The 24,633-nt window shown below is 37.9% G+C and overlaps 1 protein-coding gene across 1 annotated transcript in view; it reads left to right on the top strand.

Annotated features, from left to right (window-relative positions):
* The window catches only part of LOC308347148 (ankyrin repeat domain-containing protein 26-like), a gene marked incomplete at both ends in the record, with an annotated part of 114,794 nt that overhangs the window by 11,342 nt on the left and 78,819 nt on the right, over nucleotides 1–24,633 (top strand). Inside the window, 5 exons of the mRNA XM_080810283.1 lie at nucleotides 10,840–10,915; nucleotides 15,517–15,574; nucleotides 15,690–15,889; nucleotides 20,723–20,846; nucleotides 21,156–21,214. Coding sequence (XP_080666409.1) covers nucleotides 10,840–10,915; nucleotides 15,517–15,574; nucleotides 15,690–15,889; nucleotides 20,723–20,846; nucleotides 21,156–21,214 — 517 coding nt within the window. The remainder of the gene's footprint in view (nucleotides 1–10,839; nucleotides 10,916–15,516; nucleotides 15,575–15,689; nucleotides 15,890–20,722; nucleotides 20,847–21,155; nucleotides 21,215–24,633) is intronic.

Here is a 24,633-nt window from a genome sequence, read left to right as displayed (position 1 = left end):
CTTAATATGTAAGTCGATAGTGACAAGTTAGAGTTTTAGAAGAGTGGGTAGAATTTAAGGTAAGTATGCAGACCGAGTATTAAGTTTGCCAGGTAAAGAGGCAGAAGAACCATGTTTGGCAGGAGAAATGTCCATCAAGATTACATGTTTTGCACAGGGAACAGCAGTGCAGATGCTCAGATGTACGAGTGAACTTTGGAGCACTTACGAGCAGTTCAATTTTGCTGGTACAAAAAGTGTGCTATGGGAATGGTTGGAATGAGTGAATACTTAGCTAAGGCAAGCTAATGAAAGTTTTTCAGTACCATGGAAAGGTGTAGCTCTTAGGTTGTAGACCTTGGCAAATTTATCAGGTTGAATGCTTTTAGCTGCGAATAACAGGTGACTTATAATAGTGACTAAAATGGGGCCACCTGGGTGGCTTAGTCAGTTATGCATTGACTCTTAGTTTTAGCTCAGGTCACAGTCTCATGGGTCATGAGATCAAGCCCCACATCCCACTGGGCTCCGTGCTCAGCATGGAGTCTGCTTGACGATTCTCCTCCTCTGCCATTCCCCCCGTTCGTGTACTCTCTCTTGCATGCGTGCACTCTCTCAAATCAATAAATCTAAAAAAAGCAAACCAAACAAAACAGTGACTAAAACAGGAGGAACCAGAATTGTTTTGATGGTTCAGTGATGTCACCAGGATTCCAGTTGTCTCTTTTTAGCTTTGAGGTTGGCGGTATTTTATATTTCCTTTCCTGATTGGCTAATTAGCAACAGTTCGAGGCATATTCTCACATGACAATATTCAATGACTGGAAGGACTGTTTTTCTTTATATGTTCCTTTTATTTTTTTAAAAGATTTTATTTATTTATTTGACAGAGAGAGACAGACAGAGAGGGAATACAAGCAGGGGGAAGCGGCAGAGGGAGAAGCAGGCCTCTTGCTGAGCATGGAGCCTGATGTGGGGCTGGATCCCAGGACCCTCGAATCATGACCCAAGCTGAAGGCTGAGGCTTAACAACCGAGCCACCCAGGCACCCCTATATGTTTCTTTAAATAGGAAGAAAACTCAGAAGCTTGCAGTAAATTTACTGTAACATCTTATAAGCTAGGTTATATCACGTGCTTGTTCCTAAACCAGCCGCTGGTAAATCAGGTACTGTGATTAGCTTAGAATAATCATTTCTCCTTTTGAAGCTGGGGTAAGGCCACCTTCTTCGTCTTTGGGACAATAAATATCCAAATAAAGTTGTGGTTCTCCAGCAAGAATGAAGACTCTGGCATGGTTATTGGGGAGGGAGCCAGCAGTACTTGATGCAGGGATTCACTGGAGAATGTGAAGCAGAAGGGTAGCAAGATTAGATTTGAATTAGGGCCTTCTGGTTGTGGCACAAAATAGGGATCACCAAGCTTTTTCTCTAAAGGGCCAGATAGTGAATATTTTAGGCCCTGTGGTTTCTCAACTGCAACTACCATTATAGTGTGAAAGCAGCCGTAGCAATACGTAGGTGAATAGCAAGAACCAACCATCTGGTCCTGTAAATAAAGTTTCATGGGAGCACAGTCACATGTGACTGGTCCGACTTGGCCTGTGGCCATAGTTTGGTCACCCCTCATGTGGAGGATAGATTGGGAAAAAAAACATGTAAAGAGACTGGAAGATAAAGGACGCTTCTATTTCCTTAGTCTAGTATCAGTCCATTATGAAATGTTCACTCCTCTATACTGAAAACCTCAGGAGGCCCAATTAATCAATTTACAATGTTGTTCTTTTTCTAGGCCTTATGTCTTTCTCATTTTTTTAATTTAAGACTTTTTAAAAGATTTTATTTATTTGCGAGAGAGCACAAGTGGGGCAGAAGGGCAGAGGGAGAGGGAGAAGGAGACTCCCCATTGAGCAGGGAGCCTGATACGGGGCTTAATCCCAGGACTCTGAGACCATGACTTGAGGTGAAGGCAGACGCTTAACTGACTGAGTCATCCAAGTGCCCCCTTTCTCATTTGTTTTGCTTAAAAATTTTTTATTCATTTAAGAAATAACAATATTAGTTGGTGGCTTTTTTTTCCTTCTGGAAGTCATCAGTTAAGAGCTCATGCTTGCGTAGGGCAGTGGCAGGGGAAATATAAAGCAGAGATAGAAAAGAGATATAGTTAATACAGTTTCATGATTATTAAATGTAGAAAGGGGAGAGAGGGGGATGCCTGGGTGGCTCAGCCATTTAGTGGCTGCCTTCAGCTCACGTCATGATCCCAGGGTCCTGGGATAAAGCCCCGCACTGGGCTCCCTGCTCCATGGGAAGCCTGCTTCTCCCTCTCCCACTCCTTCTGCTTGTGTTCCCTCTCTCACTGTGTCTCTCCCTGTCAAATAAATAAAATCTTAAAAAAAGGGTGTGCCTGGGTGGCTCAGTGGGTTAAGTATCTGCCTTCAGCTCAGGTCATAATCCCAGGATCCTGGGATCGAGCCCCGCATTGGGCTCTCTGCTCAGCAGGGAGCCTGCTTCCCCCTCTCTCTCTGCCTGACTCTCTGCCTACTTGTGATCTCTCCCTCTTTCTGTCAAATAAATAAATAAAATCTTTTAAAAAAATCTTAAAAAAAAAAAAAGGTGGGGGGGGGGGAGAGAGGAAATCTTAGAAGAGTTATACGTTTCCGGGTTGTGCACTAACATTTAAATGGGCCATGAAGAATGAGTAGGACTTTATCGGAGTGCAGTGGGAATAGGGAAGACCAGGTATTTTCTGTATATGTTGAATTTGATGGAATATCCATGTAGTATATTTTCAGTAACTGGGTAATTGAATACTAGGAGTTTCTAGCTGGAGATAAGAGCATCAAGTTTGGAGGTGCTGATTTGAAATAATCTGATTAGAATTATTAGGCAAAGTCATAGCTTGGACAATGATTGAGCTTGTCCATTATGGAAAAGATATAGAAAGGGACGAAGGCCATTGAGCAAAGCCTGGGAATACCAATATATAAGGGTGGATGGAGGTGTAAGACTTAGTAGAGAAGACTGAGGAGTGGCTGGGGACACATAGGAGAGGAATTAGAGGAAATGTTGTTGAAAAATTTTAAAAAAAATTTCAAGGAGTTATTAACTGTATCAAATAAAATCACTAAAAAAAGTTGGATTTAACTTTTAAAAGCTCTCTGGTGGTAACCTTTTCAAAAGAACCATTTTTGAGTTGTAAGGTCTGTTATTTATGTGATTGGTACATTCTTTGTCCAAATATGGAAAAATAACACATCAAGTAAGGTCCTCCCTAACTTTCTTGTAACTGCAGTATCTACCTGGACAGGGTCAAGGGGAAATAGTCAAGCCTGGTGAGTAGACTGGCCAACATTTTTCCATAATTGTCAAAACCTAGGGGTCAAGTGTGAGGAAAAGTGTTGTCTTTCTTACCTGTTTCGTGTAGAGATACTTGAGCTTTTCTTCAAGTCCCTGGTACACTCTCCTGGATGAATACTAGGACAAAAATCTGGAAGCAATAGGCAGGAAGCCACTGTCAGGCCCTATCTCTGATATGGAATCATGATGCAGCTGTATTTTGACAGTTTTAAATTTTGATCAGAAATACTTTCTACAGACCAGCAGTTTGGGAGAAACTGACCTCTTTTAAGTATTTTATTGCAGAAAACTAGTATAATATCAAGGAGAAAATATAAGGTGATATGCTGAATATACTAGTTCTCACTTGCTCGGGATTCTGTGTCAGTAAAAAAAAGTCAGTACTGGACTATTTTTGTTGGTGCTGTCCCTCTCGATCCTCTTTCATTTGCCTTCTGATATCTCCACTTTCACCGCTCCTTCTGAATTTCATCTCTAAAGAAAGCGCTAAGGGAAACTGTCTTGGAATCTATCACTATTGGAGCACATTTCTACCATATGTATATTTCCTTCTAAGGTAACAGGCCACCCCATCTCAAATGTATTTCATATTTTGTTGTTTCTTATGCTTAACTTCTTTGTACCTGTACCACAGTGACAGAGTTAGTGATGAGGCTTGGCCAAGATTGAAAGCATTTTCTGGATTGTCGGAAATTTTTACCTGATAACAGTTTCAATGTGACATGCTTTTATATTTTTTCAGAAATTGGTAAACTGTGGCTTAACAAGAATATGTGGCCAATTAGATTGACAGGTTTTTAACCATCTGTGTATATGAGATAACTCACTTTGTTTTCCCCCAAATGAGTCCTGTTGATCTTTAGTGATCAAATCCACTATTTTCAGGGTGGAGTGGATAACTCATCCTACATTTTGAATGTAGTATTTCTGAGTTTTTGACCAGTTTGTCAACAACTGCCTTTAATAGGTGAACTATGTTTCTAATTCTATAAGAAATTAAGAAAAAGAGTGGAAACAAAAAACCTCTATAATCAATAGTTGTTATTATACTGTGTATGTTAGTTACATATTTTTCTATAATTATCCCAGATACCTTATTGATTCATAACTACAATAAAAGTGAATTAAGCCCTATTTAGTTGGAGAAAATTTATGTGACCTTTTAGTTTTTTTATTGGAACTTTTATACTGTAGAACACATTGATAATCATCAGAATTCTCTTTTTTTCCTAATTAAAATACAATTGTTGCTTGTTTCACATTATTTTCTGACATTATTTCATCTATTCCTTTTATGCCTTTATTCAAATGGATCTAGAAATAACAGGAATCTCCCAGGCAAATACTAAGAAAAGCAGATTCAAGGAAGGGTGTTCTGTGAAATAACCTTCTAACTGTAATTGTGTGTTAAAACATCAATCTTAATCATAAAAATTGCATATGATGCACTTGTATTAGAGGCTCCCAAAATAACACCCAGATTTGGTTATTCACTGGAAGAACTCACACGTCTCAGCATATTTGTACTCATGCGTGCGGTTTATTTTGGTGAAATGATACAAAGCAAAATCAGCAGAGAAAAGGTGCATGGAGTGAAGTCTAGAGGAAGCCAAGTGCAGGCTTCTAAGAATCCTCTGCCTATGGGTGTGCTTAATTCCTCCAGCATCAAATCATGACAACTCATGTGACATGTTGTCTGCCAATACAAGAATCTTATAGATACTCAGTGCCTGAAGTTTTCTTTAAGTGATAATCATGTAGGCATCTTCTCCCTAGCATATATCAAAATTCCAGGTTCCCAGAAGGAAATCAAGTAATAAGTACTTGATAAATCATCTGGTTTGTACCAATACTTAGCAGTCTCAATGGATACCTTTTTTATTCCCTTCACATAAATAGGCCTTATTTTTTTACAGCATTTTCAGGTTCATTGCAAAATATAGCAAAAAGTACAGAGAGTTTCCATTTACCGCACGTTCCTCTACATGCATAGCCTTCCTTGTTGTCAACATCCTGAACCACAGAGGTACATTGTTATATTTATATTAACTCATCTTTATCATCCACGGTCCATAATTTACCTCAGGGTTCATTCTTGGTGTTGTACATTCTATGGGTTTTAACAAATGTGTGATGACATGTATCTATCATGTGGTATCACATAGAGTAGTTTCACTGCCTTAAAAGTACTCTGTGCTGTGCCTGTTCATCCCTCCCTTTGCCACAACCCTTAACTCCTAACTTAAAAAGTTTTACTTTCACCAGAATGTCATATAGTTGCAATCATACAGTGGATATCTTCTTGAATATTTAAAAAATTAAAATTCCGAGGTAATTGAATATACTGATTCAAGATAATCTTTGTCCTTTGTTATGTTCATCAGTGTAGGATCTGATGACATATGCCTCACAGACTGAAAAAGTGTGATTTCTACAGACGTTTGTCACATAGTGGGGAGGGTTGAGAACAATGACATCATATCCTACTACCTAGCACTAATCATTGGTACCATTGTGGTCTAAGAGGTGGATCCAGATAGACTCTCCAGCAATGAAAGTAGGTCGTCTCAAGAGGTTATACTTTATAGAACCAGAATCACTAAAAACTTTCATCCTTACCTTGCAATTGGAAATAAGGCCAGAGAGAGTCTGTTTGCTGTTTTGCCATGCTGCAAAGTACAGTGGCTGTAGACCAAACTTTTTGATGAGGTGTTTCACCCCAAACTTAACAGCCCCTGCTGGAGATCTGGAGAAGTTCTGTTGTGTTACAGCAAAATAAATACAGTCTTTTTAAACTGCGCCTCGTAGTGAAAGTCCTGAAGAATCCAGACATTGTCAGTCTATGATGATGATTCTGCTAATGACACCATTTTCTGTCAGTCTCAAGGGTTTGGTTAAAATTGTGGTCATTATAAACATCCACTTGTAGGTATCAAATTCTGACGGATACCATTCTTTTCTTGCATTTGGTAAATGTAGAGGAGAAAGTAAGATTTCTTAGTGAGTTAACTGCCTGCCAATAGTATAATTAATATTCACTCCAGCGTGGTTGCCAGGTATGGTCCTGAAGAATACTTTTTAACACATCATCACAGCACAAATATCCTGTATTTTTCCGTTGTTGATTTAAAATATATTTTGCTTTTTTCTTTAGTGGCGAATAAGACTTCTGAAGAAGACTCTTTAAGCAGGTAGGATTTTTATGGATTTTTTTTTTTACAAATTCTGTGTTAACAAGGGAATGCAGAGAAAAGCATTTGTTGAGAGTTCTACTGTGCGCTAGGCACTATATTATGTGCTTGACATTTATTACTTATATAGTCATTACAATAGCATCACAAAGTAGCTGTGCTGTTACAGCCTATTTTTTATTAATTAGTCAGCTGTGATTCAGGAACGTTGATTAATTGACCTGTGATTCCATAGTTAAAGAGTAGCAGACCCAGAAACTGCCACTGCTGCTAACAAGAGCTTGAACGCTGCGGATTTTCAGTCTTGGAGGGGGCCGTGGTGCCCCCTGTGAGGCATGAGAAACTAGTCAGTTACTCATGGTTTGAGAATTCTGACAGCGATGATGACTTTGTTTCGGCAACCACACCTTTGAATAAGAAGCCCAGAACAACACCGAAGGAGTTAATGCTAGAAACAAGGAAACCTAAACCGAAGAATCTCCAGAAAGAAGATACCCCACTACGAGAGAAAGCCCCGGAAAAAGGGTGGCTTTGGGTGACGAACTCTACCAGCGAGACTTAGAAGTGGCGCTAGCTTTATCAGTGAAGGAACTTCCAGCGGTCACCATTGACGTGGGAGAGGCTCAAGATAAAAGCACCAAAACAATGTGGCAGCAGCGAAATTGGGACCATGACAAAGGCTCCCCATCTCTCCGATGGCAGCGTAGCCAGCGATGATTTAGATTTGGGTTAGCTTACCGAGGAAGATGATGTGTACGGTGCTCACGGGAAAGGAAAAGCAGCATCAAAAGCTGTGGTACAACAGAGGAAGATTCTTTCGGAGGGCAGTGATGGCGATAGTGCTGACGACTCTGAACCCATGATTTGACTGTCAGCCTGTGTGACTCCCACATTCATTCTTTTGTCCCTCAGCAGCACTGGGGTTAAGATACAGATCCTAGTCAGATCAACTCAGAAAGTCAAATTTAGTTATGTGTTTACTGATTTAGAGTTTTCTTAAGAAACCAGGTTAGTCCAAGCATTTGTCCTAATATATTTGACAACTAGTGATAACTAGGGGTAATTAGTGCAGTGGCAACTAGTCTCTTGTTTTTACTGCCAAAGATTTTAGGATGGCTCTCATTACCTATAGTACATAGCTTTTACATAAGCAAGACCTAATCAGGCAAGTTCTTAGATATAGGGATGTCTGCTCTCCTTGAGATGAATGATTTTTCCGGAAGTGATGGATATGTAATCTAGGTGTAGGCCATGATATGTTAATTAATTTTATCATCTATTTAGAGGATATTTCTAAATGATTCTCTATTTACTGACTTCCCAGTCTAGTTTTCCCTTTAGGCTAGTTCCCTTGACCAGTTCCTTGAAGCTATTTCTTTTTTTGTAGATTTTTTTCCTTTTCTCCATTGACTTTTCTATAATCTTTTCTTTTTTTTTCTTTCTTCTCTGCTTTTCTTGGTGTTTCTTTAATTCCATTAATTTTTTCCCTTTCTGCCAGCTAAATATTCTCTGTTTTTCTATAGACAAAATCAAAAGCACATAGAATTTCAGGATTTTAGGACATCTTAGAGATGAATTGATCAAAATACCCTCTGGTACTACAACCTGTGTTTAACATCCTCACCAAGTGATTATTTAAATGGAGAATTTGAAACACAAAACAGATTAAAGTGACTTATTTGGATATGATAAGTGACAGAAATGAGATTTACATTCAGGTTTTTTCCTTTTTTTTTTTCATCTTAATAGGTGAATGTTTTAATAATAGAAAGGTGGGGAGTGGGTCTAGTGAACACAGTGAAGGTGCGTAAGGAAGGAATTGGCAGGAGAGGCCAAGTTTCAAGAATAACAACACTGGGTTGGATAGGAATGAGAGTTTTAGAAAAGATGTCAGAATATTTAGGCTTATGATAAGTTAGATAAAGGTGGATTACAGAAATGAAGAACACACACACACAGAAAGGAATGAAGGACACAGAATATTGGGAGTTGTTTAGAGAAGCGTATTAAAATAGAGGGTTCAAGAGAATCATGAGCAGTTTTTTTGTTGGTTGGTTTAATTGAATGAACTAGCATATTTCAGGTTTTCTGTTGAGAGGTATTAAAATCACTTGAGCCACGGGGAAGGCTTTTTACAGCATATAGGAATGTGATATCATCTACTTCCACCCCAATCTTGGCTTAGATCCTCTCGATTAATAGGGGAACGGAGATTCTGAACTACACGGATGTACGGCCCAAGGTAGCGGTCTCCTCACTCCACCTCTTTTTCTAATTCTCTGATGTCCTTCCCATGTACCTGTAGGGTTTGGTGGGCTAGGACTGGCTGTCAAATCAGTAACAGAGCTTCATTTGGGTAGTTGGTAACATGTCTACATTGAGATGATTACATGGATGACTGAAAGTCTGTTTAGCTTGTCCTCCAGGAGCAGGAAATGGCTCCTACTCTTGGTCATTTGATGCTGTGCTTGTTTTGGGAATCTGCTTTCATAAGCTAAAGATTTAAAAGGTTGGAGGGTACCACTGAGCCCTGCAAAAGAGGGATCTAAGCTCACAGAAAGAAAATATTAGGCGGTGTATAGGGAAATAGAGGCACAGCTACCAGGACTCTATTTTTATAGCAGTCTCTCTTCTTGGGTATCTCAGTGCTTAGGAAGGTTTTTAAGGTCTTGCTGGTTCATGTAGATCTAAATAAGGCAGGACCTGTGTGGGGAAAAAGTTGGACCTTATAGTTTTTAACCTCTCTGGGAACAATACTCTCACTAATAACATAAATTCGTTCTTTAACATTTGTATATTTGTTTGTTTATTTTGTTAAATTGAAGCATAGTTGACACATAATGTTATGTTGTGTTTCACGTGATTTAAGAACTCTAAATGTTACACCATGCCTACCACAAGCGTAGCTACTATCTCTTACTGCATGATGCTATTACAATACCATTGACTGTATTCCCTATGCTGTACTTGTATCCCTGTGACTTACTATAACTGGAATCCTGAACCTCCCATTCCCCTTTATCCATTTTGTCCATCCCCCCACCCCCTTCCCTTCTGGCGATACAGAATTCTCTCTGTTTCTGGCTCTGTTTCTGTTTATTTTTGCTTTTACTGCTCTTGCCTCAGGAGCAGTAAAAGCAAAAACAAACTGTTGGGACTACATCAAAATCAAAAGCTTTTGCACAGTGAAGGAATCAATCCACACAACGAAAAGGCAACCTATGGAATAGGAGCAGATATTTGCAAATGACATAGCCAATAAAGGGTTAGTATACAAATAAAAAGAATTGATAGATCTCAGCACCCAAAACATAACCCAATTTAAAAATTATCAGAAGACATGAACATACATTTTTCCAAAGAAAATATAAGGATGACCAACAGGCACATAAGAAGATACTCAGCATCACTCATCATCAGGCAAATGGAAATCAAAACTACAATGAGGTACCACTGCACACCTGTCAGAACGGCTAAAATAAAAAACACAAGTAACAATGTTGGCAAGTATATGGAGAAAAAGGAATCCTCTTGGATTATTGGTGGGAATGCAAACTAATGCAGCCACTGTGGAAACAGTATGGAGTTTCCTCCAAAAGTTAAAAATTGAACTATCCTACAATCCAGTAATCACACTATTGGGTATTTACTCCCCAAAATATGAAAACACCAATTCGAAGGGATACATGTACCCCTATGGTTACTACAGCATTAGTTAACAATAGTCAGCCCAAGTGTCCATTGATAGATGAATGGATAAAGAAGAAGTGGCATATATGTATATACAATGGAATATTCAGCCATAGAAAAGAATCAAAATTTGCCATTTGCAGTGAAATGGAGGGAACTAGAGAGTATTGTGCTAAGCAGAGTTGTCAGAGAAAGACAGATACCATATGATTTCACTCATATGTAGAATTTAAGAAACAATAGAAATGAGCAAAGAAAAGAAATAAACAACAAAAAACGAGAGACAGGCAACCAAGAAACCGACTCTTAACTATAGAGAACAAGTTGATGGTTACCAGAGGGGAGACGGGTGGGGGAACGGGTGAAATAGGAGCTAAGGGTTAAGGAATGCACTTGTGATGAGCACTGGGTGATGGAATTACCAAATCATTATATCGTATACATGAAACTAATATAGCACTGTGTGTTAATGATACTGGAATTAAAATAAAACTTAATAACAAAAACAGAGGCCAAAGTTCAATTACATCAAGAAACTTCATTCAATAAATAGATAGCTGACCTTTCACTCCATTTTTCTTTTTCGTGAACTTATTTTTGTTGTGTATTTTTGTTCTAAAGTATTTCCGATAAACCTCGTGATGATAATGCTTCGTGGCCTACATCAGATGATGAAGACTTAAGTTTGAATACGAAGGTAATGTACTCTCCTGTGAAATTAATTTTCCTGCTCTGAATTTTGTTTAGTGTATTATTTACTCTTAAAATTTAGCGGTGGCCTGCCTATCATCATTTTATGTTTGAAGTGGAAAGTTGGTCAGAACAAACCATTTTATAGAAATATGACAAGTTGAATTTTTTTTTTAACTCTCTTAAATAACGAAGGTGGAAAAAATGGGCTGGAAATGTATAATGACAGGAAAATTATATTGGGAAAAGCTTTCCCATGATGGAGGGAATATGACATTTGGTCAAGGATAAGGATTCTTACTGTGAGTTTTAAATTATCTTATCATGACTTTTCTTTCTTTTCTTTTCCTTTTTCTTTCTCTCTCTCTTTTCTTCTAACATGACTTTTATAATACTCATGCCTAAATGAATCTTTAGTGGACCCAGTTATTTATTGAAGATTGTTTTTTCTTGGACATTTTTTATTTTGGTAGCATGTAGTTTTATGAAAGAAGATTTTTTTTTTTGCTATTTCTATCCCTTGTTCTACATTTAGACCAAAATAAGATTGGAAATTGTGGAAATTTAGAAATTTAAATTATCTCTCAAAATTTATATTGCAAAGGCATTCTACTGTGTTTTCAAAATAATTCCATAAAGAGTATAGTTAAAACTCTTTATCTAAGTGAAGAATACATGTTTTGCCTAAAATAATAATTAACACTAGAAGGACAGGTTTTCATGCCCATATGGTAAAATGTCTAATTTCAGGAATCTTTTTTTTTTTTAAGATTTTTTATTTATTCATTTTTCAGAGAGAGTGAGCACAGGCAGACAGAGAGGCAGGCAGAGGCAGAGGGAGAAGCAGGCTCCCGGCTGAGCAAGGAGCCCGATGTGGGACTCGATCCCAAGACCCTGGGATCATGACCCGAGCCAAAGGCAGCCGCTCAACCAACTGAGCCACCCAGGCGTCCCTAATTTCAGAAATCTTTTATAGTTTTTAAAAAAGATCTACTCATAATCTTTGTATCAACTTCTAAGATTTAAACTTTCAGTCACTTTATATTTATTTAAATATTCATTTTAAAGCTCCTGCATCATTATAAGCTATTGGATGTTAGGAAACACAATTGTGCATCTCCTGGAACACCTAGAATAAAACCTTGCCTGAAGAAGCAATTTTAATATTTTTTGAATGTGAATTAATGAACAGACAGATGGAATTCTGTATAATGGAATGTTATAAGCAATGTAATGTGCATAATATGCCATAATATAAAAAATTAAAAAATACATAATTTAAAAATTTATATTCTCTTCTCATGTTTAGGATTTATAAGTGCAAATGAATTATGTTGAGGAAATAAATAAGAAAGAAGGTTACAGTATATTTTTTACTATCCTCTAATTGTGAGCTTAGAATTTTAGAGAGACTGTCTTTTTTCCCCTGCTTTGTTGAAGATTATTTGACCATAGAGTTGAGGGTCCATATATAGACTCTATTCTGTTCCACCGGTCTATGTGTCTGTTTTTGTGCCAGTATCATGTGTTCGTCATCATTAGCTATCAGAGAGATTCAAATCAAAAACACATTGAGATACCACCTTACACAAGTTAGAATGGCCAAAATCAACAAGACAGTAAACAACAAGTGTTGGAGAGGAGAGGAGAAAGGGGAACCCTCTTACACTGTTGGTGGGAATGCAAGTTGGTGCAGCCACTTTGGAAAACAGTGCTACCCTATGACCCTGCAATTACACTACTGGGTATTTACCCCAAAGATACAGGTATAGTGAAAAGAAGGGCCATCTGTACCCCAACGTTCATAGTAGCAATGGCCACAGTTGACAAACTGTGGAAAGAACAAAGATGCCCTTCAACAGATAAATGGATAAAGAAGATATGGTTCATATATACAATGGAGTATTATGCCTCCATCAGGAAGGATGAATACCCAACTTTTATATCAACATGGACAGGACTGGAGGAGATTATGCTGAGTGAAATAAATCAAGCAGAGAGAGTCAATTATCATATGGTTTCACTTAATTGTGGAGCACAAGGAATAACACGGAGGACATTGGGAGATGGAGAGGAGAAGTGGGTTGGGGGAAATAAAAGGGGGAGACAAACCAGGAGAGCGGTGGGTTTTGGAGGGGAGGCAGGTGGGGGGTTTGGTTGAGCCTGGTGGTGGGTATTAAGGAGGGCACCTTTTCCATGGAGCACTGGGTGTGGTGCATAAACAATGAATTTTGGAACACATGCACACAAAATTAAATTTTAAAAAATTTTTGATAAAAATTCCTCAACTTTTTTTCTTTAACCCCATCTGTGTCCCATTAGATATATCCTTTCGATGTATACATTTCTCCTTAGAATTCTTATTACCAATTCTTTCTTCATGTGAAAGCTGATGTATTAGAAACATTTTGTTTTAAAAATTTTTCTCTCTAGAGATAATTATGGCTTTCAGGTAGTGATAGATGGCCACTAATTGAACAATTTACTTTATAGCAAAAAAATTAAATTCCTTACTACAGTATTTATAAATAAATAATTGTAGAGTGAGAAAAGTCAGTAGTATTAGGGATATACTATGAACAAAAGCCTCTGTTTTATATATATTTATAATATGTATATAATATATATTTACAATATGTAATTAAAAAATTTTAAGAGACTTCTGTTTATCGTATATCCATAATCACACTTACATATACTGAAAAACATGTTTTTTCTACATACCATTTTTTTACTCACATCTTTCCTTTTTTTCCTTGTCTTAAGCTCGTGCTTGATTGATTGGTCATGTCTTATATTTTTCCTTTTTTCTTCTTTTCCCCCCAAAGCTTTTTTTTTTTTTTCTAATGACTTATCCCTACCCTAATTTTTCCTTGCAGAAAACTTTAGTGTCTATTGTTTCAGTCCATCTCTTTCTCTCTCCACTGTCAACATATTTGGTTATGGCTTTCTGTTTTTTGTGTCTGGTTTTCATTCATGAATCATGCCCCACAAGGTATATGATGATTTTTTTTTATCTTTTCTGGAAGGAACTGAATTTAAACAATCATTTGTCTTTAAGATTTTTTAAAAAAAGATTTATTTGATAGAGAGTGCACACGCAGGGGAGCAGCAGGCAGAGGGAGAAGCAGGCTCCATGCTGAGCAAGGAGCCCAATGTGGGACTCTATCCCAGAATCCTGAGTCAAAGGCAGACACTGAACCGTCTGAGGCACCCAGATGTCCCTGTCTTTAGCATTTTGGCAAACAAAAGCAACTTACATTGTTTGCAATTCCAATTTACCTAACTAAGATACTACTAAAAACTAAATTTTAGGGACGCCTGGGTGGCTCAGTTGGTTAAGCGGCTGCCTTCGGCTCAGGTCATGATCCCGGCGTCCTGGGATCGAGTCCCACATCGGGCTCCTTGCTCCGCAGGGAGCCTGCTTCTCCCTCTGCCACTCTGTCTGCCTGTGCTCACTCTCTCTCTCTCTCTGACAAATAAATAAGTAAAATCTTTAAAAAACAAAACAAAAAAACCTAAATTTTAATATTTTCTCCTGTAAGAGATATTCATGCAAATATAAATGATGCAAATGCATCTTAAAATATAATAAATAGTTAACATTTCTTAATGTTAGTTTTTTTCAATAATACTTTTAATTGCCTAGGAATAAATTTTTATTTTAGGTTACTTTGGTAAAGAAAGTATTTAAAAATTTTTCAAATTTCAATTCCATTTATTTTACATATACTGTATTATTGGTTTCAGAGGTAGAATTCAGTGATTCATCAGTTGTGTACAACACCCACTGCTCGTTAATTCAAGTACCCTCCTTAATGCCCATCACTCAGTTATTCCACTCCTCCGTAATCCCCCCACTCCCAGCCCACCTCCCCTCCAGCAACCCTCAGGTTCTTTTCTATATTTAAGAGTCTCGTAGGGTCTGCCTCCTTCTCTGTTTTCATCTTTTTTTTTTCCCTCCCTTCCTGTATGTTCATCTGTTTTGTTTCTTAAATTCCACATATGAGTGAAATCATGGTATTTGTCTTTCTCTGACTGACTTAATTTCGCTTAGCATTATATCTTCTAGTTCCATTCATGTCAGTGCAAATGGAAAGATTTCATTCATTCTGATGGCTGTGTAATATTTCATTGTGTGTATGTGTGTGTGTGTGTGTATGGTGGGGGTCTTCTTTATGCATTCAACTGTCAATGGACATTTAGGTTCTTTCCATAGTTTGGCTATTGTGGACATTGCTGGTATAGACATTGGGGTGCAGGTACCCCCTTCAGGATGCTACATTTGTATCCTTTGGATAAATACCTAGTAGTGCAATTGCTGGGTTGTAGGATAGCTTTATTATTAACTTTTTGAGGAAGAATTTGTGTAATAATCAGGAGTAAGGAAAATAACATTTTGGGACTAGCTATTAAATCTCTCATAATCCTCACCCCATGAGAAAATGTAGGCTAGTAAATGGAAGAACTGAGATTTGAATCTACACTTGAATGATTCCAAAACCCATGTTCTTTGTGTAATGGTGCTCATTTGATAATGGTGAATATTATAATTATTTTACCAAATGTGTTATTTGTGATCCTTAAAACTATTAATTTTTTTTCTAGAATACCTCAAAACCAAACTTAAGAAAACTAATGAATGTTTCTCAGCGTTTCAAGAACTGTAAGCTGTTTGAAGACTTGTGTTATTCACTGATTTTTGTCCATTCTTGTGTTAGTCCATAATTCGAAATTACAGATATTTTTTTCATGTACTCTTTATTTTGTTTTTTACTAAGTGGAAGCAAAACTTGGCCTTGTATCACCGGGAGATAAAACTTTATTTGAGGATGATAATTCTGATAACAAGTGTGAGCATACAGTTGGCGTTCCTTCCAAACCATCAGTCGACGTCTGTGACTCTTCTCCTCCTGCTTTGCCATCACCTGATTCTGTTCTAAAACCTCCTTTCTCATTGTTAGGCCTTGGTCTTACAAAGGTAAGTTGTTTCATTTTAAACTTTTTCCCTATGTTTTTTTCATATTTCATCCTCTTGATCCTTATAATGAAAAGAATCTTAGGAAGAAATGGAAGTCCTCAAGATCGTAAGAGAAAACAGTGTCATAATGGTAGAGAGGTCATTGGATTGAGATTTGTAAAGGTTGGTGTGAGTAAACAGTTCTCAGGTATGCCATTATGGGAGGAAAGAAGTAGAAAGCAACTGGGAAGAACCGCTGTAGATGGATGTGAAGATGAGGGAGGAGGTGAAGGGAAGGAATTCATTTAAGAAGGGCGAGATGAATGTAAAGCTTGCAGAGTTGAGAGAGATTATTATAAAAACACAATACAGCAGTGGGGCTACGGGAGAGCAGATTCTCTACATTATAAAATATGGTAGAAATTATTTTAAGTGCAAATTAAGAAAACGAAGTCAGGTAATTAAAAAATGCTCAGACTCCTCTGAATGACTTACAACTTATTTTTTTTTAAAGACTTTATTTATTTATTTGACACAGAGAGAGAGGTCACAAGTAGGCAGAGAGGCAGGCAGAGAGAGAGAGAGGGAAGCAGGCTCCCCGCCGAGCAGAGAGCCCGATGTGGGGCTCAATCCCAGGACCCTGGAATCACAACCTGAGCCGAAGGCAGAGGATTAACCCACTGAGCCACACAGGCGCCCCGAATTACAGCTTATTTTTATGAAGAAGAGGAAGAAAATTTTATCCTTACTTTTAAGTTGATAAAGTGTGATATTGTATATTTAATTTAGCAAAATCTGTGTTTATAGATAATGCAAAGTGAAATCTGTTTTAGGCCTTAATCAGATTTATTATGAATTTTGGATTTTGGCCATTATCTTTCTTGTTTTTTTTTTTTAAGATTTTATTTTTTTTCCCTGTGTGTGTGAGAGAGAGAGAGAGTATAAGAGCAGGGGGAGGGGCAGAGGAGAAGCAGACTCCCTACTGGAGCAGGGAGCCCGAAGCAGGACTGGATCCCAGGACCCTGGGGTCGTGACCTCAGTTGAAGGCAGATGCTTAACCCACTGAGCCAACCAGGTGCTCTTTCTTGTGATTTCTAATTTGTTTACTGTGTGGTATAATCTTGGTAAGTTTTAGATCATTTTGAGAATAAAGAGAGGAGATAAGTAAACACTTTATGTAGTCTTTTCATTACTTAAAACTGAAATTTCTGACTATGTAAGTGAGGTTCTTAATCTTTATCCATTAAATGAAAAAAATGTTAAGCTGCAACACTCTTAAAGAAAAAATAAAAATTTTGTTTCTTTTTTTTTAAAAGATTTTATTCATTTATTTGACAGACAGAGATCACAAGTAGGCAGAGAGGCAGGTAGAGGGAGTGGGGGGAGGCAGGCTCCCTGCTGAGCACAGAGCCTGATGTGGGGCTCGATCCCAGGACCCTGGGATCATGACCTGAGCTGAAGGCATAGGCTTTAACCCACCAAGCCACCCAGGTGCCCCTAACATCTTGTTTCTTGATTCTGATTAATTGTATCTGCATATCATAGATACATACACACACATCAAATGAATGAACTCACAATTTATAGTTTTTTCCTAATATGAACTATTTGTCATTATAGAATCATAAGAAAGGAAATGTTGCTAACAGAGTATACAGAATTATTTCTGAAAGATGACTTTTACTTTTTCAAATATCTCCAATAGTGGATACATTTTATATTATCAGGAAACTTTAGTATTCATAGTTATTATTTTGGGGGGGTTCTTTTTAGATTTAAAAATTTTTAAGTAATCTCTCCACCCAACATGGGGCTTGAACTCACAACCCTGAGATCAAGAATCACACATTCTTCCCACTGAGCCAGCCAGGAGCTCCCATAGTTGTTAAATTTAACATGTGAATTCTTTCATATCTGAAACTCAGAAATACTGGTGATTTGATTTTTTTTTTTGATCCCTTTCTTCTTTCCTCATGTGAATATTGGGTCCTGCTTGATAATGACACATGTATTTGGAGACTTTAAAGCCTTCAACTTGGATGATCATGATTATTTTTTAACACTAGATTCTTTCTCTGGTCCTTAACTACTGGTGAAATATGCTGTTCACAGTGGAATAAGAAAACCATGTGAATTTTAAAAGAGTTTTATATTTTTCTCATACATCGTAGTAGTACTTAAAAATGCCTCAGAATTCTAAAATCCCATATTTCTCTTATATAATTTAAATCTTTTAAGATTAATTTTTAAAAATGAATATTCTTACAAAAATCTTGAATTGGTGTTTTGCAATTAAATCTTTATTAATCTTAAAAATGGTATTCATTACAGAAATGAATCTTGCTTATATATATATATTTTCTAAAGTTTTATTTATTTCAGAGCAAGGGAGAGAGAGCTGTGGGGGGAAGGGACAGAGGGAGAGGAAGAGAGAGGGAAAGAAGCAGACTCCCTTCTGAGCAGGAACCTGATGTGGGACTCATTCTCACAAACCTGAGATCATCACCTGAGCCGAAATCAAGGGTCAGATGCTTAACCAGCCGAGCCACCCAGGTGCCCATTAACTTGCCTACATTAATAAAAATATAGTTTCTATCCTTGAAACTAATGTTGAAGTATGTAATTGAAATATTGAATCCCATGGTATTTTCCCCCCTGCTTTTATTTTTATTCTGAAAATTTCAAGAGTTCTGTCTAGGTTTACATTATTTAATTATATCAGATTAGTGTATTTTAGATCTATATTTAGTATAGATATTTATCTTTTTTTTTTAAAGATTTTTATGTTTTTATTTGACAGAGAGAGAGATCACAAGGAGGCAGAGAGGCAGGCAGAGAGAGAGGGGCAAAGCAGGCTCCCCGCTGAGCAGAGAGCCCAATGTGGAGCTTGATCCCAGGACACTGAGATCATGACCTGAGCTGAAGGCAGAGGCTCAACCCACTGAGCCACCCAGGCACCCAATATTTATCTTTTTAACATCATGAGTAATGTCATTTTTCCTACTCCAAATGTTTTTGTCTAGAACTTTCTTCGTAAGTCTTCTGGGTGCTTCGGGATGTCTGGGTGGCTCAGTCAGTTAAGCATCTGTCTTTGGTTCAGGTCATGATCCTAGGGTGCTGGGATTGAGTCCTGCATTGGGCTTCTTGTTCAGTGGGGAGCCTGCTTTTCCCTCTGCCTGCCCCTCCCTCTACTGTACTCTCTGTCTCTGACAAATAAATAAATAAAATCTTAAAAAAAAAAGTCTCCTGGGTGCTTCAAATTTGGTATGTCCCAGATTGAAGACATTGTTTCTGACCCTTTCTTCTTCCCTGACTTTTTGTAACCTGCTCTGTCATTTGTTTTTCCCGTCCTAGTAGATAGTACCACTGAAACACTGAAGTAGGAAAAATCCTGGACTCCAAACTTCCCTGAAATTACTACATCCAGGGGCACTTGGGTGGTTTGCTCAGTTAAGCATCCGACTTTTAGTGTTGCTCAGGTCATGATCTCAGGGTCCTGGTATGAAGCCCCCGGTCGGGCTCCATACTGAGTAGGGAGTCTACTTGAGGATTCTCTCTCTTCCTCTCCCTCTGCCCCTCCACCTGCATGCACACACCCTCTCCTTCTAAATATAAATACATTAAATCTTTAGAAAAAAATCATCACATCTCTACCTCTGAAACCAATAATACATTATATGTTAATTAATTGAATTTAAATTAGCAAAAGGGTCACCTGGGTGGCTCAGTTGGTTAAGCGTCTGCCTTCAGCTCAGGTCATGATCCCAGGGTTCTGGGCTTGAGTCCCTCATTGGGCTCCTTGCTCAGCGAGGAGTCTGCTTCTCTCTCTGCCTGCCGCTCTTCTTGCTTGTGCTCTTTCTCTCTGACAAATAAATATAAAACCTTTAAAAAATATCAAAAAGAAAAAAATCACCACATTCAGTCGCTCTCTGCATTCATTATTTTGTACCTGCTTCCCATTTTTTATATCTTACTGTAATTCCCTCCCTCACCTATAATTTTGAAATCCTCTTCTGGCTTGGGTTCCTTTTTTTTTTTTTTTAAAGATTTTATTTATTTATTTGACAGACAGAGATCACAAGTAGGCAGAGAGGCAGGCAGAGAGAGAGGAAGAAGCAGGCTCCCTGCTGGGCAGAAAGCCTGATGCGGGGCGCGATCCCCCGCATCAGGGATCATGACCTGATGATCCCTGATCACCTGAGCCGAAGGCAGAGGCTTTAACCCACTGAGCCACCCAGGTGCCCCTTGGGTTCCTTTACATTCACCTCTACATTGCTGTCAGAGCGACCTTTCTAGAATATACGTGTGGTGATGTAACTCCTCTGCTTCTTTAGGGGATACCCATTACCTGAAGGAGAAAGTTCGTAGTCCAGCATGACACTTGCCTTTTTTGTTTCAGTCCTGATTTTCCAATTCTATCTCTCTATCCCACTCTCAAAAATTGTGTTCCAGTTTTGCCACCTTCTGTAGCTATCGTCACTTACTGTGTTATTCCATACGTCATCCTTTTGCTCATTCTACCTTTTCTAGAATGCCCTTCACACCGTCTTTGTGTAGTCTCTCTTTCAAGATACAGCCCTACCTTTGCAGCGTTTCCTGAACTTCCCATATACAACTGTTTTCCCCTTTGTGCCTTCACTGTGCTTTATTCACTTCACTTGTAGAACTAGTAAATGATACTCTTCTGTTCTTGATTTTGTCCATCTCTACCCTTACTAGCATATATTTCCAGCTTCTCCCAGGATAATGCCTATGACTTGACAGATGTATTTGTCTTTCTGAGTGAGTGAGTGAGCGTGTGAATTAATGGGATGTTTTCTGAAGTCGGGTTTTTGTTTTGTGTTGTTTTTATAGGAAGGAGAGGAGCAGCCAGCAATTGGAACACAGGACGATGGTATTACTGAAAGTGTTCCACAAGAGCAAACAGTTAATGACTGTTTGACTTCTGCTGACAGGGCAGGTAAAAATGATAGACATGGTAAGTTAATGAACATCTACGCATTTTTTTCTAGGCTTAAATACTAGTATAAAAAATATCAAAGTATGTAGATCCAGTTATGTTACCCCTTTCTTTAAGATATTTTTCTTTTTCTTTTTGCTGTCTTTCTTTTTAAGTATCCTGACTGCTACCAGCTTTTTCTTCCTGAAAATACTTCAACCCTCTGAAAATCTTTACTGCTTTTACTTTTATTTTATTGAAGTATTCATGAAGGGGGATAGGCTTGTGTACACATTTAAAATTCATAATACATGTTCTCATTAATGTATCTGTGACTATATTTTATAGTTACGCTGTCAGCATTAGGATTCGCAGAACAAAGTGAAGAGTCACCTTGGGATTCTGAGGTACTGTTTTATTATTTATTGTTATTTTAAAATAAAAGCATGGAGTGATGTTAAAACGTAAAAGGGATGCTTAGACTTTACTCTCTCATCTCTGCATTTGCCCATAAAAACTATTTCCTTATACTTTTTACCTGTAATTGATAAAATATTTATGTGCTAAATATAATAATCCAGCATAATACAGTTCTATTAATTTACAAACTTAACCTAAGGAAAGCTGTGTAGTATTATTGCAGAAAACAGAGGCTTAGAAGTGATAAGGAATTAGCTTGTGTTTTGAAATTAAATTATCTAAACAACCAAAGAATTACTCCAGGCCAGCTTATGGCAAGATACATGATTCTGTGGTGTATACGGATGTGCAAAACTCCTAATGAGATCTAGAAAGAGTTTGGATTTTTAGTTTTTTACAACTTGGAACTTGAAAAGATAATGCCTGGGACTTGAAAATGTATGTATGTATGTATGTATCCATCTATGTATATGCATATGTATATGTATATGTATATTTTTTAAATATTTAGTTTATGTATTTGAGAGAGAGAGTGAGTGAGTGGGAGGGAGAGGGAGAATCTGAAGCAGACTCCAGTCTGAGCACAGAGCTCAACTGAGCCATGGGGGGGCCCTGAAACTATTATATTTGGATTGTTAAGTAGATTTACAAGGAGCATTGGGATTATAATAAAAATTACAATAATATATTGGTATTAGTGGTATTATTGGTTTAGTGGTGTTTTTTTTATTTATTTTTTAAAAGATTTTATTTGAGAGAGAGAGAGAGTGAGAGAAAGGGAGCATGAGCGGGGGGAGGGGCAGAGGGCAAGGGAGAAGCGGGCTCCCCGCTGTCATGTGGGGCTAGATCCCAGAAATGCCCAGGCATCCCTGGTTTAGTGGTGTTTTCAATAGGTAGAAACTATTTCGGATAGTTAAAATAGTATGCCTTGAGTATCTTTGTGGCAGCCATACTTGTAGAAGCATAAGTATAAGGTAATGATGACCTTTTCTAAGGTGACAGACTGTGGAAGGAGGTAAAAAGGGCCTGATCTGGGGCGCCTGGGTGGCTCAGTGGGTTGAGGCCTCTGCTTTCGGCTCAGGTCATGATCCCGATGTCCTGGGATCAAGCCCCGCATCGGGCTCTCTGCTCTGCAGGGAGCCTGCTTCCCCACCCCACCCCCCGCCTGCTTGTGATCTCTGTCTGTCAAATAAATAAAGAAAATCTTAAAAAAAAAAGGGGGGGGGCCTGATCTCTTAGCACAGGTAGGTGCTACACAGCACTGCAAGCACCGTGTTTGAAGTCAAAAGATATGGTGGCATCCAGGTTCTGTCACTTGGTAGCTGTGGGATCCCAGAAAAACTTGTTTAACCTGTTTGAGCGTCACAGACCTCATTCATAAAAATGGTTCTAATATCTACCTCTCAGGTATGTGTAATGAACAAATGTGCAAACACTTTGTAAACTGTTAAGGGCACTATAGAAATACCAGACAAAAATGATCACAGCAGTATTTAGTGATTTACTAAATATCGAGGACACTTTTTTGAAATGTGAAGATTTTTGAAGGGCAATAAAGTAAATGGCAGTAGTGTCAAGAAAAGAAGGGGAAAGTTAGAATGGGCAGGTGGGTTTCTATTTGGGCTATGTTAAATATCAGTGACATTGTGTAGGTATACAGTTGACCCTTGAACAAGATGGGTTTGAATTGTTTGTCCACTTACACTCAGATTTTTTTTGATACAGTACAGTACTGTTAATGTATTTTCTCTTCCTTATGATTTTCTTAATAAACTTTTCTTTAGTTTTTATTGTAGGAATACAGTATATAATATATAGGACATACAAAATGTGTTAATTGACTTTACGTTATTGGTAAGGTCAGCATGAGGTTATAATTTACTCTGACCTTCCGTGCTCAGTTTACAGAGTCAATGGTCAAATGAGGATTAAGAAGTAGATTAGATCTAGAGATCTAATGATCTCTACTCTAGAGATCCAAGGTCTTCTATTTAAATATTTTGGTTTTTAATATACACTTTTGCTATTTTTAAGTCTAATTACTTTTGAAGTAGGAAGTTCAATAGGAGATTAGTAAAGTTTTGGGGGAATCCAAAGTTATATGTGGATTTTGGACTGCATGGCTATCAATGCCCTTAACCCTTGCATTGTGCAAGGGTCGATACTAGTATAGTGACTTGGTACTTGAGACCTTCTCAGTGAGCTTGTTGTTATTATTTTTTAGAGAAAAAGAGAGAGAGAGCATGTGAGAGGGGTGGGGAGGGGCAGAAGAAGAGGGACAGAAAGATTCCCAAGTAGGCTTCATGCTCAGCATGGAGCCCAACATGGGCTTAATCTCCCAACCCTGAGATCATGAACTGAACTGAAATCAACAGTCAGTTGCTTAACTGACTGAGCCATATAGGCACCCCTCAGTGAGATTATTTTAAGTTTTTTGACCTTAAATACATTTGTTATTGAATACCAGCTATGTACCAGGCTGTACAAGTTGAGGGGTTAGGCTGTAGTGGTAGAGCAGAAAAATAAGGAAACAACAACCCACTGTAAGTCACTGTTAGTGGTTCATATAAAGAAAATGGAAACGTTAGGTTAGGGAATATTGGGGGAGTTTGTAGTTAGGATGGGGATGAGAATGTGAGTGGCATTTTGTTGGTCAGAAATGATCTCCCTGAGTGTGGCAAGAGCTGCCAAGTGAAGGATGAGAAGGACCAGTTGTGTGAAGGTCTTGGAGACCTTCTAGACATTCTAGACAGAGAGAACTGTGGATCACACCTGTTCATTTCACTCTAATGTCTTGGAATGACGAGGAAGCAGGAAGATCCACCCCATTGTCATAACCGTTGGTATTACTGTTATTTGTAGAAAAGAAAATGGGTATACTAAAATAAATTAAATACTAAAAAATACTAAATACTAAATACTAAAAATACTAAGTACTAAAATACTAAATACTAAATACTAAAAATACTAAATACTAAATACTTAAATAAATGAATTACCTTTTAGGTAATTAATAAACGAATGTTATTATTTCCTTATGAAAGCTTATTATACTTTTTGGAGAGTTTCATACCTATATCTAAATTTTTTTTGCTATTATTTAAACATAATTTCAAGAAGAGTTTTTCTTCCTGCTTTGCCATTGCATCTAATCATTATCCTGTCGATAAAGTTTCCAAGCCTTTGTTTATCCAAATGAAGCACCGGTTACCACACTTTATTCTTTATACTCAATATTATCTACTCCAAGGTTTCTTATGTCAAGTGTCCTATTTTAACATGGAAAAAGGTTCTGCTGTTAGGAACAGTTTAAATTTGTAGCAAATATACTTATTAAAGGATTTATTTAATAACCTGAGGGTTTTGAAGGGGTAGGGGGGTGGGAGGTTGGGGGAACCAGGTGGTG

Source organism: Martes martes (assembly GCF_963455335.1).
Source record: "Martes martes genome assembly, chromosome: 8".
In the NCBI taxonomy this organism is placed as follows: Eukaryota; Metazoa; Chordata; class Mammalia; order Carnivora; family Mustelidae; genus Martes; species Martes martes.
The sequence above is the reverse complement of the archived record's forward strand: the minus strand, read 5'-3'. Positions and strand labels throughout refer to the sequence as shown.